The sequence below is a fragment of the Thalassophryne amazonica genome, chromosome 16, assembly GCF_902500255.1.
Source record: "Thalassophryne amazonica chromosome 16, fThaAma1.1, whole genome shotgun sequence".
Classification (NCBI taxonomy): Eukaryota; Metazoa; Chordata; class Actinopteri; order Batrachoidiformes; family Batrachoididae; genus Thalassophryne; species Thalassophryne amazonica.
Genome location: NC_047118.1, coordinates 59613480 through 59631588, shown reverse-complemented (window position 1 = coordinate 59631588; position 18109 = coordinate 59613480). Strand labels below are relative to the sequence as shown.

The 18109-nt window shown below is 41.7% G+C and overlaps 1 protein-coding gene across 2 annotated transcripts in view; it reads left to right on the top strand.

Moving 5' to 3' along the window:
* The first annotated feature begins 1836 nt into the window (after nt 1-1836).
* Nucleotides 1837-18109, top strand: part of pitpnc1a (phosphatidylinositol transfer protein cytoplasmic 1a) — a 159696-nt gene continuing 143423 nt past the window's right edge. Inside the window, exons 1-2 of one of the 2 annotated variants that reach the window (XM_034190471.1) lie at nt 1837-1968; nt 2107-2261. In XM_034190471.1, the coding sequence (XP_034046362.1) occupies nt 2214-2261 (48 nt within the window). In that variant the 5' untranslated portion in view covers nt 1837-1968; nt 2107-2213. The remainder of the gene's footprint in view (nt 1969-2106; nt 2262-18109) is intronic. The other variant, XM_034190472.1, reaches the window with a different exon arrangement.

Sequence of the window (18109 nt, the reverse complement as noted above, 5' to 3'; positions counted from 1 at the left end):
TCTTCACATCGTGTCAACAAAGTGGACTCAGAGCAAAGTCAAGAGTGACTAGACTGTATTGGAAAAAAGGGTGGAGGCCAAGGACAGGGGACAGTAAACGTAGGTTTCAAGAGTGACAGTGGAGGATACACCCAGCAGGGGTGGTGGCCAAGTGATTAATGCACTTGGTTTCAGTGCAGAAGGTTCCGGGTTCAAATCCCACCCCTGCCATATTTCTCCATGTAATGTGGAGTTGCGTCAGGAAGGGCATCGGGCGTAAAACCTGTGCCAATTAAACATGCAGATCCACCTTGGATTTGCTGTGGCAACCCTGAGTGCAAAACAAGGGAACAGCCAAAGGGACTTACTTTACTTACATTTTCTACACCCACATATTCCAATTAAGGGTTACAGTGAGGCTGGAGCTTATCCGAGCAGTCATAGGGCATGAGATGGGGCACACGCTGGACAGGACGCCAGTCTGTTGCAGGGCTTCACATAGACAGGCAAACACATTCACACCCGCACACCTGGTCAATTTAGAGTCACAATTTATCTAACCAAAGGAGGACCAGGATGGAATCCATGCACCGTAAGGCAACAGTGCTAACCACTAATCCACTGTGCTGCCCTATTCTTCTTCTTCTTCTTATTATTATTATTCATTCATTCATTCATTCATCTTCTACCGCTTAGTCCAATTAAGGGTCGCGGGGGGCTGGAGCTTATCCCAGCAGCCATAGAGCGCGAGGCGGAGTACACCCAGGACGCAAGTCTGTCGCAGGGCCACAAACAGACAAACAAACACAGACACACCCACGGACAATTTAAAGAGTCCAGTCCACCTAACCCGCATGTCTTTGGATGTGGGAGGAAACCGGAGCACCCAGAGGAAACCCATGCAAACACAGGGAGAACATGCAAACTCCACACAGAAAGGCCACGGGAATTGAACCCACGACCTTCCCGCTGTGAGGCAACAGTGCTAACCACTAATCCACCGTGCTGCCATTATTATTATTATTATTATTATTATTATTATTATTATTATTATTGGCCATGTCACTCAGCAACACTTACTACCTTATAAACGCAAGACACACCTGTTAGATATTACTGCTTTTCTTTTATGAAGTAGTTATTGTGACTCAAAAGCAACACCCTTTGGGGTGTATGAAAATCATCATTTTACTGCTTCATCTTGTAACCCAAAATCATCAACCAATGCAGTTAATGCCCTGTTGTTATTGTTATTATTATTTATTTCCGCAAACTGATCCCAGATAAGTAGTTGAAGATGATGATGATGATGAGCGTGGCGACATGACGAGTTGAAAAAAAAACGGTCAGGTGACTCCTGGTGCCATCTTGGTTCCAAAATAGCGTTCACTGTTAATTTGTCTGCATGTAAATCCAGCTATTTTATTTATTTATTCGCAGAAAATGCCGGGTTGTTGTGCATTTGGATGCACAAATAGACACAGTAGGGGCTTTAAGATGTACAGATTTCGTTCAGATCTGAACCATCATAAAATGTAAATTTATTTAAATTTGATAGCGTAACTATTTTTATATTTCTATTTATTTTTTATATCTATTTTTAGCACCTGTACCTGGATGTGTTGCTGTATGTGGTTAAATGATTTAAAAAATGTTGAAAACATTAAAGCATCATTCAGTAGTTCAGCGCAGAAATGGCGGCACTAGAAATCGACGATGCTTTTACACTGAAAGTTACAACTCCTCACTTCCTGAGCGGTCTGGATTCACTGCGCGTCACTTGACACATCGCCCTCGGAGGAGTCATTCACGCGCATCTCTGGACAGAGGAGACAATTGAATACGGAGAGGACACATGCGAAATTGTCCTCAGGCGGACACGGTTAAAAGGTAAACACGATTTTTTAATGTGTGACGAAGAACCGAGAGGGAGCTCGAAACCTTGTCCGGGACACGAGGTGTTTGGAGGAGCGGCGCGAGGCTGCACAGGTTCGGAGCTCACACTGTTTTTGGAGTTTGTTACGATTTCTTCAAACTTTCTACGCTATCATATCCGGTGACATATTTGGATATTATCATTATTGTTTTTATGTTGTTGATAACTGATCCTTTTATTTTGGTGTGCAGCCACTGCAGGAGGTTTAAGGCAGAATGAAAAATATCAAATGACTGACTTGGAGCAACAAAGAAGACACTGATTTCATCTTATTTTGTCACCACACTGAGTCAGGAGTATGTTGATGAAGGAGTACCGCATCTGCATGCCTCTCACAGTGGAGGAGGTAAGTCAACTTCTTGGAACATTTCCTGTCTGGACCACCTGCTGATTTTCTCTTAACTGAAATCATGGGTGGTCATATCTGCTTTATTTATTTTTGAGTGAGGATTACTGCAAAGTGCTCATTAATCTGTAGATCGTTTTTGCACGTAAAATACGTTGAAGTCTGGGCAGGCAGATGTGGTCAGATAAGCACCACTGGGTGGCGCTGCTGCTGCTGCCTGTCTTCAGGGCTGCTGCTGCAGGACAGTCAGCTGCCTCAGCTCCTTTCTGTTGTGATTTTGTTTCAAACACTATGTATTTTCCCCCCCATGGTGAAACATTGCAAATGCATGAATGTGATGAGCATTGCTCACTTAACCTTTGGCATTACTAATGCAACAGTCGTCAAGCATTAGGGGAGATAGGGACACTTGTAACACTTGGCCAGGTCTGCCAGTAAAAAAATGGGCAAGGATGTCACGATGCATTGCCAATGCCTTGTTCACACTCATGCTAAGCAAAACAAACAGCAGCAGCTGGGTATGTATTTGTGTGTGTGTGTTTTTTTTTTTACATGTTTATGTTATTTGTTTATTCTATGTCTGTGCATACTGTATTTTCATGTGGTGAACATTGAATAGTAACAGACATATATATGAAAAAAACAAACAACAGCAGGTGATGAGACCCTGCAATGTAGGACGAGAGAATCCACTGCAAATTACAGTTAAGAAAAAACTGAACACGAAGGTAAAGCAGCATTTTTTTTTTTTTTTTTTTTGGCTAAAATAAAGACAGTTTAGAGATTAGATTAGACAGAACTTTATTGATCCCTTGGGAAGACTCCCTCAGGGAAATTGAGTTTCCAGCACCATTGTATAACAGCACACAGGGTAAAGGCCCCTTTACACTTGCACATGTTTGATCCGCGCACTTGCACGCACATCGTGGTATAATGTTAGCCAGCTAACAGATACAGAATGAGACACAGGTCATGGATGGATTAGAAGTACAACAAGATGTCCGTAACTGAAGCACTGGACCTGCAAGAAAAAGGCTCACAGGTCTGGCTGCTCGGCTGAAGAGATACAACAGAGAAGCAGAGGCCAAGAAAATGGCCTGTTCTCCAAAGACCCATCCAGGGTGCACTCCCAGATGAAAGGGGAAAACAGTAACACAAAAACAAACCCACCCAGAACTGAGACTGAATAATACTGGAAGAGCATGTGGGACAAACAGGCATCACACAACACCAATGCCAAGTGGCTGGTGGACGTGAGAGCACACCACAGCCATCTCCCAGAAAAAGAGCCAGTCAGCATCACAAAGGCAGACATGTGTTTAGCTGAAGAAGCTAACAGCACTCCATGTGCGCCTGGCAGTACAAATGGGTGGGCTACTAATAGCAGGTAAGGTGCACTGACACGTGCATGACTTTGATTCACGCACATCATTGTGATGATCCCCCTGCTTTGTTCCCAGCTGGACAATGTGCTTTGTTCCACCGCCTGCCACGCCTCCACGCTGGATGCTGCATATATAAAATAATTATTTCATAGTGGATTAATCATTTTCTCTGCAAGTTGTCTGTTGAAAACGGGTCTAATCGCTTCCTGAATCACAGAGGACTGCTCCAGCAGCGCCATGCACTCATGCGTGCTGAATGAGCTGAAGAAAGCATTTGGAAAAAAAGTACCTTTTAAAAGGTAATTATTTATCATGTTTACATTGTCATGGCTTTATAAAACAGTTGCCTGTTCTTTCCTTCTTGTCTGCAGCTGTTAAAGTATGTTTCTGAGAGATTCAACATCTTGTTCTAATCCTTCAGACGAGCTGTGCTCCGATGCAATCCGCAATCTTCTTTACTCCACTTGACGAGCTGTACGTCGTGTTGGTGAGCAGATCACGCCATGTAGCATGACATTTATGCGTGAAGGATTTTTTGAACATTTAAAAATTGTCTTTGCGCAATTGCACCCGCTGGCACCCCTCTCACGTTCAGCCTGCACCCGTTAAAGACTTGTTTACTCTCCTGTACGACACAGGTCAAGTGCGTGAATCAAAGCCATGCACGTGTCAGTGCACCTGTACTCACCTAAACTGGCTAACGCAGGGCAGAACAATCCTAATCATGAATGACCCCCACAAGGGTGTGATACCCTCAAACTACCAGCCAATTACCTGCCTCTCCACAACATCAAAGCTCCTATCAGGCATCATAGCAACCAAGTTGAGTAGACACGAGTCAACACATGATCACAGCTCAGAAGAGCATTGGAAACAATATCAGAGGGTCGAAGCACCAGCTACTGGTTGACGTAGCAGTACACCAGAACTCAAAAGACCAGGCAGACCAACCTGAGCACAGCCTGGATTGACGACAGGAAGGTGTATGACTCAACGCTTCACACATGGATACTGGAGTGCATGGCAGTATACCTCACTCACCAGGATCTACAGTGAGGATATCAAGAGGTCATTCGGATGGGTGAAGTGTGGCTGAATGGTGGCAAAGAGAGAGAAGGTGCTCCAGACTGAGGTGGTGGAATTGCCAGAAGGCAAGATAGGGGACATATAGGACAGCAACATGTACCAGGGAATTTCACAAGCCAGTGGGAACCATGATGAAGGTGGAAGAAGGTCAGCCACAGCCACATACCTCCAGAAGGTAAGACAGGTACTGAGAAGGCAGCTCAGTGGTAGGAATAAGATCTGAGCCATCAGTATTTACACCCTACCAGTCATCAGATACCCAGCTGGGATAATAAGTTGGCCACAGAAGGAGCTAGATGCCACTGATGTCAAGACATGAAAATTCACAATGCATGGAGGTTTCCACCCAAAGTCCAGCACCCTGAAGCTCTATGAGCAACACAAGCAGGGAGGGTGAGGATCAGAACCACAATCCAGGATGAGACGAGAAGCATTCATACATCAGAAAGATGCCCCCCCCCCCCCAAAATCAGATGCTGCAAGAATGCATCAGGCAACTGAAGAAAGTGATAAGAAACAGGAGGAGGAGATATCAAGGAAGACTAAGACCCTCCATGGGATGTAGTATCGACAGTTAGGGGAAGTGGCTGACATCAAGAAGACCAACCAATGGCTAGAAAAGGCCGGCCTAAAGGACAGCACAGAGGCTCTGATCGTGGCAGAACAAGAACAAGCCCTAAACACCAGATTAGTAGAGGCAGGAGTTTACCACAGCTTGAGGAACACACATACCACCCTCCCCAGGGGGGTGAGAGGCAGACTTTTCTGTAGCAAATGCTTTGTTCCAGTGTAACCTGAATCTAAACAACAGATGTTCCACCAGAAGTGGTTTATTGTGGGTAACTGTGTCATAAATGGCAGTTTTACGCATCATTTAATCCCATTTATGATTGATTATGAGCTGCCACAGATTATCCAGCAGGCACTTAATGAATTTTTGGGTTGCTGTCGTGTTTTAAACGAGTGACTGCTACTAAAATGTATAACTGTTGTCTGCTGCGAAGACATTATCTTTGAGCAAATCCCACCGGGTCATCCTCAACCTGAGGAAAGTTACTAATCAATTACAATGCTGACTCGAAGCCCTTTTCCTAAAATTTATTGATCTTCATCACACTTTATTGTACTGTTTATACAAGTTATGTGATTATATTCACAGGGATGATGCTTCATCATACGAGTACAGTCACTACTTTATTGAGAGGAAACTAATTCACACCTATTGTGATAGTAGATTAATCACTTCAATCATCTATCAACACTAAAAAAAATCTTTGCATGACTACAAATTGAGAAGGGTCTCTTGTTTTTGGCCGATGGTCAGAAAATATGGTTTTATTGTTGTCGTTCACCATCTTTTGCCTCTTTGCTTCACTGATGACTGAAGAGGGTCTTGTTGTCATCTTAATGCAGTTTCATGCATTCATATTCTATACTCACTTATTCCTGTTGAAGGTCACGGGGAGGTGGGGGTGGGTGGTGGGTGGAGTTGAGCCTGTCCCGGTGGTCGTTAGGCAAGAGGCGGGGTGCACTCTGGACAGGCTGCCAGATTGTACGGCCTTAGGGCTAATGTACTAGACATTAATTTATTTCTTTTCTGAACCCACATGGTCCTGTTAATGGTTTCGTTTTATCAAACAATATCTGTGCTACGTCATGAAGGATGTTTCCTTTAATTCCATACAAAGTTGTTTAGCAACAAAAACAATTGTAAAATCTATTACACATTAATATAAGAAGTTTTTGTTCTCAAGGTCGAGCAGAACCTTGGGATCATAAATCAGGATTAAAGGAGTTGGAGGCGTCAGATATACAGTAGTGTTCAGAATAATAGTAGAGCTATGTGACTAAAATGATTAATCCAGGTTTTGAGTATATTTCTTATTGTTACATGGGAAACAAGGTACCAGTAGATTCAGTAGATTCTCACAAATCCAACAAGACCAAGCATTCATGATATGCACACTCTTAAGGCTATGAAATTGGTCTATTAGTAAAAAAAAAAAACGTAGAAAAGGGGGTGTTCACAATAATAGTAGTGTAGCATTCAGTCAGTGAGTTTGCCAGTTTTGTGGAACAAACAGGTGTGAATCAGGTGTCCCCTATTTAAGGATGAAGCCAGTACCTGTTGAACATGCTTTTCTCTTTGAAAGCCTGAGGAAAATGGGACGTTCAAAACATTGTTCAGAAGAACAGCATAGTTTGATTAAAAAGTTGATTGGAGAGGGGAAACCTTATACGCAGGTGCAAAAAATTATAGGCTGTTCATCTACAATGATCTCCAGTGCTTTAAAATGGACAAAAAAAGCCAGAGACGCGTGGAAGAAAACGGAAAACAACCATCAAAATGGATAGAAGAATAATCAGAATGGCAAAGGCTCACCCATTGATCAGCTCCAGGATGATCAAAGACAGTCTGGAGTTACCTGTAAGTGCTGTGATAGTTAGAAGACGCCTGTGTGAAGCTAATTTATTTGCAAGAATCCCCGCAAAGTCCCTCTGTTAAATAAAAGATATGGGCAGAAGAGGTTACAATTTGCCAAAGAACACATCAACTGGCCTAAAGAGAAATGGAGGAATATTTTGTGGACTGATGAGAGTAAAATTGTTCTTTTTGGGTCCAAGGGCCGCAGACAGTTTGTGAGACGACCCCCAAACTCTGAATTCAAGCCACAGTTCACAGTGAAGACAGTGAAGCATGGTGGTGCAAGCATCATGATATGGGCATGTTTCTCCTACTATGGTGTTGGGCCTATATATCGCATACCAGGTATCATGGATCAGTTTGGATATGTCAGAATACTTGAAGAGGTCATGTTGCCTTAGGCTGAAGAGGACATGCCCTTGAAATGGGTGTTTCAACAAGACGATGACCCCAAGCACACTAGGAAACGAGCAAAATCTTGGTTCCAAACCAACCAAATTAATGTTTTGGAGTGGCCTGCCCAATCCCCAGACCTAAATCCAATTGAGACTTGTGGGGTGACATCAAAAAAGCTGTTTCTGAAGCAAAACCATGAAATGTGAATGAACTGTGAAATGTTGTTAAAGAATCTTGGAGTGGAATAACAGCTGAAAGGTGCCGCAAGTTGGTTGACTCCATGCCTCGCAGATGTAAAGAAATCATGAAAAACTGGTTATACAATTAAATACTAGTTTAGTGATTCACAGGATTGCTAAAAAAGCAGTTTGAACATAATAGTTTTGAGTTTGTAGCATCAACAGCAGATGCTACTATTATTGTGAACACCCCCTTTTCTACTTTTTTTACTAATAGCCCAATTTCATAGCCTTAAGAGTGTGCATATCATGAATGTTTGGTCTTGTTGGATTTGTGAGAATCTACTGGTACCTTGTTTCCCATGTAACAATAAGAAATATACTCAAAACCTGGATTAATCTTTTTAGTCACATAGCACTACTATTATTCTGAACGCTACTGTAGATGTGGTACTGTCCGTCCGCCTTCCGTGACTCGTAAGCCTGTCTGCCGCAGAGGAAACAATTTTGCCAAACATCACATTAAAAGCTTGACAGTTTACAGTTGATTACCAGGACAAAGGACAAACTTTTATTTATTTAATCAATTTTGGATTTTTTTAAAATAGTGATATTTGGATTAAATATGTCATGGTGATAGTCATGTCATGGAGTGTCAAGTTGGAGTGGCATTATCCAACTTGACACTCCATGACATGACTATCACCATGACATATTTAATGTCCTTTGTCCTAATGTCACATTCTGTCTGATGTCTCCATCTCATTCACCACTTAGTTCTGATCCTGATGTTCTGGTGAACCTTCAGAGCAAATGTTTCATTCCTGGTGTTAATTTGTGCCTCCTTCCTCAAGAATGTAAAGTCTGTATAGTCCCAGAATTCTTAGATTTTACAATTGCTTGTGGTTCCATGTGTCATTTTGTGATAGATTCTTGGCAATGTGAATTGTGGTAATCCAAAATTTAGCTCTGGATACCTTTTAATGCTTTATTTATTCATTCAATCATTTTTCTGTGTTCCCAGTTATATTCCAATTCTTTACAGTTTTATTTTCCTTCCTGCTGATGAACACGAGAAGGTGCTGGTCCTTAGGTAGACCCTTAAATGCATCCACAGGTTCACCAATTAGCCCCAGACTATCCCAATTAGTGATTCTGAAGGTTTTATAAAGAAGCCCATCTATTTCTGGATTCTTCTTGAATATTTCATGCTGTTTAAAGAGGCAAAATTGAGTTTAAAAGTTTCATAGCTAAGGTTTATGCACACATAACGTATGCCCACAACCATGTTAGATAATAATGGGATCAGGTGTGGTCTAGTCAGCTCTGAGAGCATTCACTGATGCTGTGCGCATTGTTCATCCGTCACACAGTGGACCCACGCTGGATCTGGGATAATATCCACCCATGACTACTGGTCTGCCTGGCTGTTTCCACAACCTGAAAAAAGTTCAGAGGTCGCCATCTTGAATTTGGGTCGCCTGAACCACCAAAAAAGCTTTAAAAAACAGCAGTAGAGCGATTCTCCCATCACCCTGCTGGGAGAAGCTTTTTTTCAGCTACTTTTCGGAGTGACGCCAACCGAGGGAGGACTGACGACTTGGTGGGATATCGATCGAACCGCGACAGTGGGCCGACCCGCACGGAGAAGCCGGCCTTCAGGTATCATTCCTGGGCAGACCGATCCAGGCAGCTGGGGTGATGGAGTAAGCCCACTCAGTCCGAAATCTCCCACTTTTTGGATATATGCGAAGTCCCAGTTTGCCCAACGGAGTTTAGTTCTGCAGCTTTATCGAGGTGAGAATGATGTAAAAATAAAACATGACGTTTGCTGAACTGCTGTGAAGTTTTAATGATCGGCTAACATTAGCGTAGCCTTTTAGCACAGCTGATCTGAGTGAACGCTTTAATTTGTAAATGGTTCAGTCTTTTTTATTTTTACCAAATAAAGCTACAGCTTTTTTCAGACACCACAAAAGCTCAACTTCAAATAACTTTTTTTTTTTTGGCGTTTTTTTTTCCATCGTTTTTTTCCTGTTTTCTTTTTTTCCTTTTTTATATATAAACTGTTTAGTGTTCCTTTATATTTAAAGAAATATTTTTATTTGTCCCAATCAGGAACATTTGCTGTGCAGACAACCAAACGTCCATTGATGAGCTGAACATCACGAAGTCCAGTTGAAAGAAAACATCTCTGCTCTTCAGCAACACCACCAGAGTGCAAAGCTGCAGAAGAGACCTTCATCTGGTCCCGAGAATCCAGCAGAACATCACCTGCTTCTAAATAAAAGGCTTTTTCAACAGCAACTATTTTATTATTTTTTAAAAAGCTGTTTCATTTTATATTTTAACAATAAATTAATGGATCATTAAAAATGTCCACGAATCAAAGTCAAAAGACATTTGCACAGGTAGAAGCTCTCCACTTATTGTGCTCAAATTCATATTTTAGAAATGACTCTGTCCTGATAACAACATTAAAGGCAGTTACATATTTTGGCGAAATTACAAGTTGAAATGACTATAAAAAAATTCATCATGAGGTTTATGTCACAAAAATCCTACTTTACAATCACACTGCAGTCATTGTTAAATTATTTCCTGTTGCATTTATAATAAACATTTTATTTACAGTGTCTGTTTTTCTGGTTGAAATGAGATATAAATAATCTACCAGAATTAAAAAATATACAAGTTTCCATGTTATTTATTTGTCTAAAAATAAATGTCTGAGGTTCCTTATGTTAAACAAGAAATTATCTAATCTGAAATAACAGGTGGTTTTAATTTACTGATGAAAGGTTTCTAAAGAACCTTTTATTGATTTATTTAGCTATTTTAAGTACAAGTATTCTAAACTTTTTTTTTAACAGTAATCAGAAATTCTGAGGTAACAACAACAAAAAACATTTCCAAGGATTTTTCTTTAGAAAACTGCTCTATAAATGAGCAGTCCTGTGACACGTATGTTTTGTACAGATCAGTGGTTTCTGCACCGATCTGTTTTGTAGAGATCAGTGGTTTCTGCCACTAGTCTTCTGTGTTTTGGCCCGACGCGTCGTTCCTTTTGGACACGCGAAGGTACGTCACAGCTCAGAGCATCGAAAGTTGAATTGGATTGAACTTTGACCACGTCAGCCTGCCGACAAGCGGCAATGCGCGCTCCCGTCAGAAGCGTCGGTTTAGCTCGGCTTTTGACGCGACACATCTGACGCATCTAAAAAACAACGCGTCTCATTGAAAAGAATGCTTTTTAGACCGATTTTCGACGCATTTGACGCATCTGACATTCAGTGTGAAAGGCCCATTAGTCCCAGTGGTCACTTGCCATGCCAGGCAAGTTGGGGGTCAAATCTACTTGCCACAAGTAAAATGATGTAATCAAATAATCTATGTTTGTGTATGCATTTCACATTGAGTATCTGTCAGTAGACTCCCAATCCGATACTTGTATTTTTGTAGATATTTAACTTGCACAGAGCTCATTGCCAACACATTGAAGTCAAACCATTGTGTGTGCTTGGCAACTTAACAACTTCACCATTCATTAAGGAAAAAAAACACCTTCAATCCAAGCTCCTTTGTGTTTTTTATATTGCTCCTCAATTCCACTTAGTACGGTGTTGTAGGAGGAAAACTAGAATGCTTAGAGTAATGTTGATGCTCATGTCACTGTGAAAGTCTGTGAGTAGCAAGAAAACACAGACAAAAACTTATTTCATTATGTGTAACGTGCTACAGTAAAAAGCTTACATCACGTACACCATCTGTCAGAAACACACTTTCACATACACACACATGCACACACATACACACACACACACATACTGTATATATATATATATATATATATATATATATATATATACAGCACTGTGATGACCGACAGCGTTTTACAAATATATTTTTAAACTTTTCTTTCAGTCTGCTCTGAGTCTGTGTGAGTGTCCTCTCCGTGGTTAAAACACAGCTGCAGACCTGTGACGTGTTAGCAACAAACACTTTTTTCCCCCCCGAAATACACCTAAAATCTTTTGACAGCATGATGTAAAATGTGCTCATAAAACCTTACCTCTCAATTAGGTTTCTCTTTCCACATAAATACACAAATTCTTTATTGTTCCTGCTCAGATTGTAAACCAGGGGCGAATCCAGATGGAAAGAGGGTGTTGTTGGGGGGGCTTGCCCTCCACAACACCCCTTGATTAAAGGTCCACTTTTGAAGACATTTTTCATTCTACTACTATTTATAATAATAATAATTTTAACAATTAAAATATTTAAATCAGTTTTTCTCTGGCCTAAGTTTTACTATAAAAGTAGTTCTGGACTAAGTTTAATTGATGATCTATATAAAAATAATTTAACTTTTCTGCATAACTAAAGTGAAATGTGAAACAATCTCTTTTTTTAATGTAGTGTCTAAGCTCAGCATTACTGGGTCTGATTCGGGTTCTAGCTTTAAAATCAGGTACGTTGGGATGAGGGAAGTCAAAAATCTGAAAATGATTACGGATCTCGTGGTTAGTGATCTTAAACAAACATGTAGGTTGTGATATTAATTTTGGTTAAAGGCAAAGAAAAGGTGAAAATGTGCAAAAGAAAATACAAAGACAACACACATTAAGCAGTATAACTAAATTGGGGAGTCGGGGTGAGAAAATAGTCATAAAAAACCCTCCAGAATGCATCTTGGACATCAAAAACCAAAAGATTTCTGGGGGTTGCTCAAGGCCTCAGACCCCCTGCTGACAAAAGCTCACTTTCCAAAAAAAAAAAAAAAGCTCCCCCCACTTGAGATCCTGGCTACACGCCTGAGACTTTAATTTGTATTTGAATGAAGTAAAAGCTGTAGAAAACCTGTTTAAAATGTCCTGAAGTATTTAAATAATGTGTAGTTTAAAGTCTTTCTATAATATGATGCTGCATTAGAAAAGAGTACCAATGGTTAGAGAGTGAAATATTTTGTTCAACGGGAGTGCAATTTGCTGTCTTAACTGTCTCCACTTTCTTTTACCTTAAACTCTAGGATGCCATTGCAAAGGCTTCCTATAAAGTAGATAATGAACAGCTGTGAAAAAAAAAAAATCAGTTTATATTATATATACATATATAAAATTTAAAGCTTTCACTGCGGGCGTGCTGCCTCTTATTGCTGTGTCAGCACTGTGCTGTGAAACATTGAGGCTGACGCACACTGTTGATCTGTGGGAATAGCCTTGTTGCATATTGAATGCAAAGCAGCGTGTTAATGTTCTTATAAAACATGCATTGTGCTCTGTGCTGAACGCAAGCACAACGCTGCCTGCCTGCTCAGTCAAATGACACCTCACATATGAGAGGAAACGTGCACAGATGTAGAGAATCAGGTTTGCCTCTGCAGCCCCAGGACCATCACTGAAATATGTTGACTTCTGACCAGATTTCATTTCAAACTTGCCACGTCGGAGAAGATAGATAGGGTCATCGTGCACTACAGCTTTAGCATTCTTTCACTCGCCAGTGTTGACTGGTGCGCCCTGGTGGCACGGCTAGCTAATGTGACATCATAGTACTATTAGCCATCATACTATTAGCTAGGAATCACTTCTTTCAGCTAAAAGGTCAACATTAGGGCAGTTTGCAGTTTGCAGTCAAAGGAAATTTGTGTGCAGAATTTCAAATCTGAACTTGGTGCCAACAGTTCATGTGGAATAATCATTGTTCTTGGAAGAAATGCAGTCAAAGTCAAATTCACACTGGCATTTTCCCCCAAAATGCAACTCTAACTGTAGCATAAGTGCAGTATTGTTCACCATAATATGCAGTTTCCAGCCCTTTTCCACATAGCACTGGTCAGATCTGGGAGCATGCACTGATGTTTTGCATAGATCATCCACCACATTATGGCCCCCACCCTGAACCATCAAGGACAACCGGTCTGCCTGGGTAGTTAACCTAGTTTAAATGTCAATGGCTTTAGTGCTGCAATTAATGATAATTTTCATCATCATGTATTGTTAAGCTGAAGAGATTTTTTTCCTCCTATGAATATAAAAGGTCATTCCTCTTTTCTCTGAACTGAAGGACTTTCCTACAAAAAAAAACTTTAGTTTTGTTCAAACTAGGGATACCACTTTTTACCAGGCCGAGTCCAAGTACGAGTACATACGTTTTGGTACTCGTCGATACCGAGTACCGATACGAATCCTTAATGATACCATTGCGGTTATATGATGACTTTCAAAATGTTCTATTCATCTGTTGTTCCTTACTTTTTGACTATAACTGCTACCAATATCATTAGCTTTGTTTTTATTTACAACCATTTCACTTAAATAATGTACAGTGGTCCCTCGCTATAATGCGGTTCACCTTTCACGGCCTTGCTGTTTCGCGGATTTTTTTTAGTCCAATTTTGCATGCTTTTTTTTTTTTTTTAACAGTGCATTGTGTTCCGTGACCTCATCAAGCAGCCGGTCGCGACACCGCGAAGGGAGAGCACGCGCATTGTGTTCTGCGTGTCTGTTTATAAGAATCTTCTCGCCCAGAAGAAAAAAGAGCGCCAACAACTACCCATAACTGTGTTCTACGCTCGGAAAAAGACACCTGCAGCGAGGTGTGAGTCAGTGGAAAAAGACGTGACAGCGCAGAGGCGCCAGGACGAAGAGGCGCGATCAGAGGAACTGTGAAATACTGGTCAGTCACTATTAATAATTTCTTATGTGTCCAACCTCGTACGTTGATCGTTAAAATGAAATTTGTTAGTTCTAAAAGCCATCATAATTATTTATAGGAAAACGTTCTATTTTTATTTCTCAAACAAATGTTTGGGCCTGAAAACAGGTTGGTCTTATTTTTCTACTAAGGTTTGAACTTTGAGAGTGTTTACACACGAGAGAAAAGTGAGAAAATGTTAATGCCTCTTTGAGAAAAGTGTGTAGTGAGGGGTTTTACAGCTTTAAAACGTCTATAATAATTGTAAAAAATAACGCTGGCCACTTCGCGGATTTCGCCAATCGCGGGCTATTTTTAGAACGTAACTCCCGTGATAAACAAGGGACCACTGTAACATCACTTTTTGACTACAACAAATTGTCCTTTACCTTAATTGTATGTTTCTTAACAAACATGACGCTGCCGGACATCTCACTGAAATGTAACCTGTGGACTTCAGCACAACAAAATATACGACACCAATAACTGAACTGAAATTGTCCATCACTAACTTTATGGCCCCTTCACATATAGTGCAAAGTGTGGACGAAAACGGCGAAACGGTGCAAAACATTTCGAAATTCGCACACCACGAAACATCGCGCTGACGAGCATGCGTGCACGACGCTAGCGCGACGGTTCATGCACGCGACGGTGTCTGTCGAGCAGCTGCTCGCATTGTGTTCCATGAGATGAGCTGCACCACATCGCGCTGCTGATGTGGAGGAAAATGAAATACAAACCAGCTTTATAATTAGTGAATATCACCGGGTTGATATAAATAATACACAAAGGGGGGCGCAATAGAGAACCCCGTAGTTAAATAAGTCTGGTTTAAAAAAAAAAAGAAACCCCAACATTCATGGGATTGGAACCCGCACGTCCTAATTGCCAGACAGCAACTCTACCACTGCACCACAATCACTGTCTTGTAAAAGGAGCGTAAAATGACTCTAATCAACAGACAAATGTATTTTCTCAAAAAAAGAAAAAAAGCGCTGTGAGAACAGACCAAACAGCATTTGCTACAGTGTATCTCTGCTGATATGTGACTGAAAATGACATATTTGTCATACTGTTGGCCTGTCATATGATCCTGCGGTGCGCAGCTAACTGTCCTGTCAGACAGACGTGACGTTCAGATCTCCTGCTGCGTGTCCACATAAACTGACAATCCGGTCCAGCTGGACCTGTCAGTGTGCACGCTCTCGAGCCCGTCGCAGAAGTGATATGTTTTTCTGTTTTCGATGTGCTGCTCTGCTCTCTTCCACAGCATGTCTTTTTCCTGATTCTCTCCCCTCAGCCCCAACCAGTCCCAGCAGAAAGACTGCCCCTCCCTGAGCCTGGTTCTGCTGGAGGTTTCTTCCTGTTAAAAGGGAGTTTTTCCTTCCCACTGTCGCCAAGTGCTTGCTCACAGGGGGTCGTTTTGACCGTTGGGGTTTTTCTGTAATTATTGTATGGCTTTTGCCTTACAATATAAAGCGCCTTGGGGTAACTGTTTGTTGTGATTTGGCACTATATAAATAAAATTGATTTGATTTGATGTGAGTACAGCAAGCGCGCACACGCACACGTGTCTGTCAACACACGGTGCATGTTCTGTAGCTCTGACGTCCAGAGTTGTCTACAACTGCCACGCCTCCGTCCGTTTAGCGCACAGATCAAAGTGTCCCTCTGTGATCAGATGAGACGCGCCTCGCCTCTGGGGTGTGCGGTGCGAACCACACGCATGCACGTGTTGGGGGAAGCGCGTCACACACACACACGTCTTGTGGGGGGAGCTGACGCCACACCACATCTCAGCAACTCCACAGTCATGTGGAACTTAGAAAAATTATACTCCCAGTACGACAGTAGACAACCTGCAGTCTCTTGTCGTACCAAGAGTGCAACTGGCTACATATTTTCTAAGTGCCATGTGAGCGGTGTTAGGTGTTTGTACGTGTCACCTGGAATTTGGCAGACACCTGCCGCAAGAGGGTGCGATGGGTTGTGTGCAGATAGTTGTAGCAACAGGTGAACTAAGAAAACAATGTCCATGTAAGGGCCCCTTCACACACAGTGCGAAGTTTGGTCGAAGTGCGCACAGAGCAGGAACAATGGAACACAGCAGGAATCATAAATTGGCTTCGAGTCATGCCAGGTAACACCTCTTTGCCCCGAATTACGCCTCTTTGCCCCGACTTGCGCTGGAACCACTTCCTTTCTGCGTCGAGCACTGGACGCCAAAAAAGTTAAACAAGTTTAATTTTTCGGCGTCCAACTTGCTTCCTCGTTTGCGCCCTCGCGCTGTTGTGGCGCCGAGCTGCATCGTCTCGGCACCCAGTTGCTTCCACGCGGTGTCATCATAATGACGCACGGCGCAACCGGGAGCACCCCCGGTGTGAAAGGGGCTTAAGTGATTTTCCGGTCAGGCTGGAATTTGAACCGAGGAACCTCTGGTCTCCAGCCCAGGGCTTTAACCACTTGACCATCACCTCCCCTTCAAAAAGAAAACAAAACTTTGTGTGAGTCATTGTGTTTGCCAAGCTTAAATGGGATCTTAGTTGTTCACCATTTGATTTGAGAACTTTTTCCTTTTTTATTCAACATTTTAAAAATTCTGTTTTCATCTTGTATTTAATCTGAGACACTCTGGAGAGATACAAGTTAATACACAACGGTGCAAAGTAATTGTTGGAAACTAGACTGAGATAAGAGCGCAGGTATAACTTTTAATCACATCCCTGTCCTCTAGCGTGTTTGCACTGATAATACTCAGTAGTATGCTGCAGCTTGCTTAACATGAACTATTTTCTGTTGCACAGAGGCTTGTTTTAATATGTGACATCAGACTGAACATCAGTCTAAAGTCAGTCTCTGGAGGTTTGTGTCTCTGCATACTGAGAAGTACCACAGCACATTAAGGCCCGGAACCTTAATATCTTGTCTGCATGCCAAAAGCTCGGAGTCGAACTAACAAAAAGCATGTTGCTTCAGTTTTCACTGAGAAAGAGTGCAGCTTAGACAAGACAGCAACCTGACTGTCACAAAGCAGACAGAGGTAGTCAGATTCTTCCCCATGTTTTTAAAGCTTTTTCTTTCACATTTAAAGCTACAGTTTGTAGGATTAATGGGGTGTTTATTATTACAAATGGAACATAGCAGTAATAACCAGTGTATTAGTGTATAATTACCTACAACAGCAAATCAATGTGTTTTTATTATATGCTTAGAATGACCCTTCATATGTACATAGGCATGCCTATTCAGGATTTTAAATTCTTTGAAGTTTTTATGACAGTGATTTAAAGTGCAGAGTTCAGTTGAAGAACGTCTGTATACTGTTAAGCTACACCAGCCTAACCTCATGTAAATCAATCCACAATTCACATGCTAAAAAGTGGGGGTGGGTGGGGTGCCCAGGAGAACCTGAGTTGGTCTCCATACCATCATGGATGGTGCTCCTCGGCTTTGCCGCGTGGAGTGGAATGCCGAGTGGACTGCATTTGTAATGTGCATGACATGTGGTCCTTCAATGGTTCTTCTGCAACATACTGCTGCAGTACATTGATACGTTGAGGTACAGTGATATTGTAACGTGTCATTGTGCATCTACGTTAAAGGCAGTGGTAGCTGAAAATGGAAAATTGGTTTGAAATATAACCCACAGGGTGTAGTCTTGATGGAACAAGTGGAACA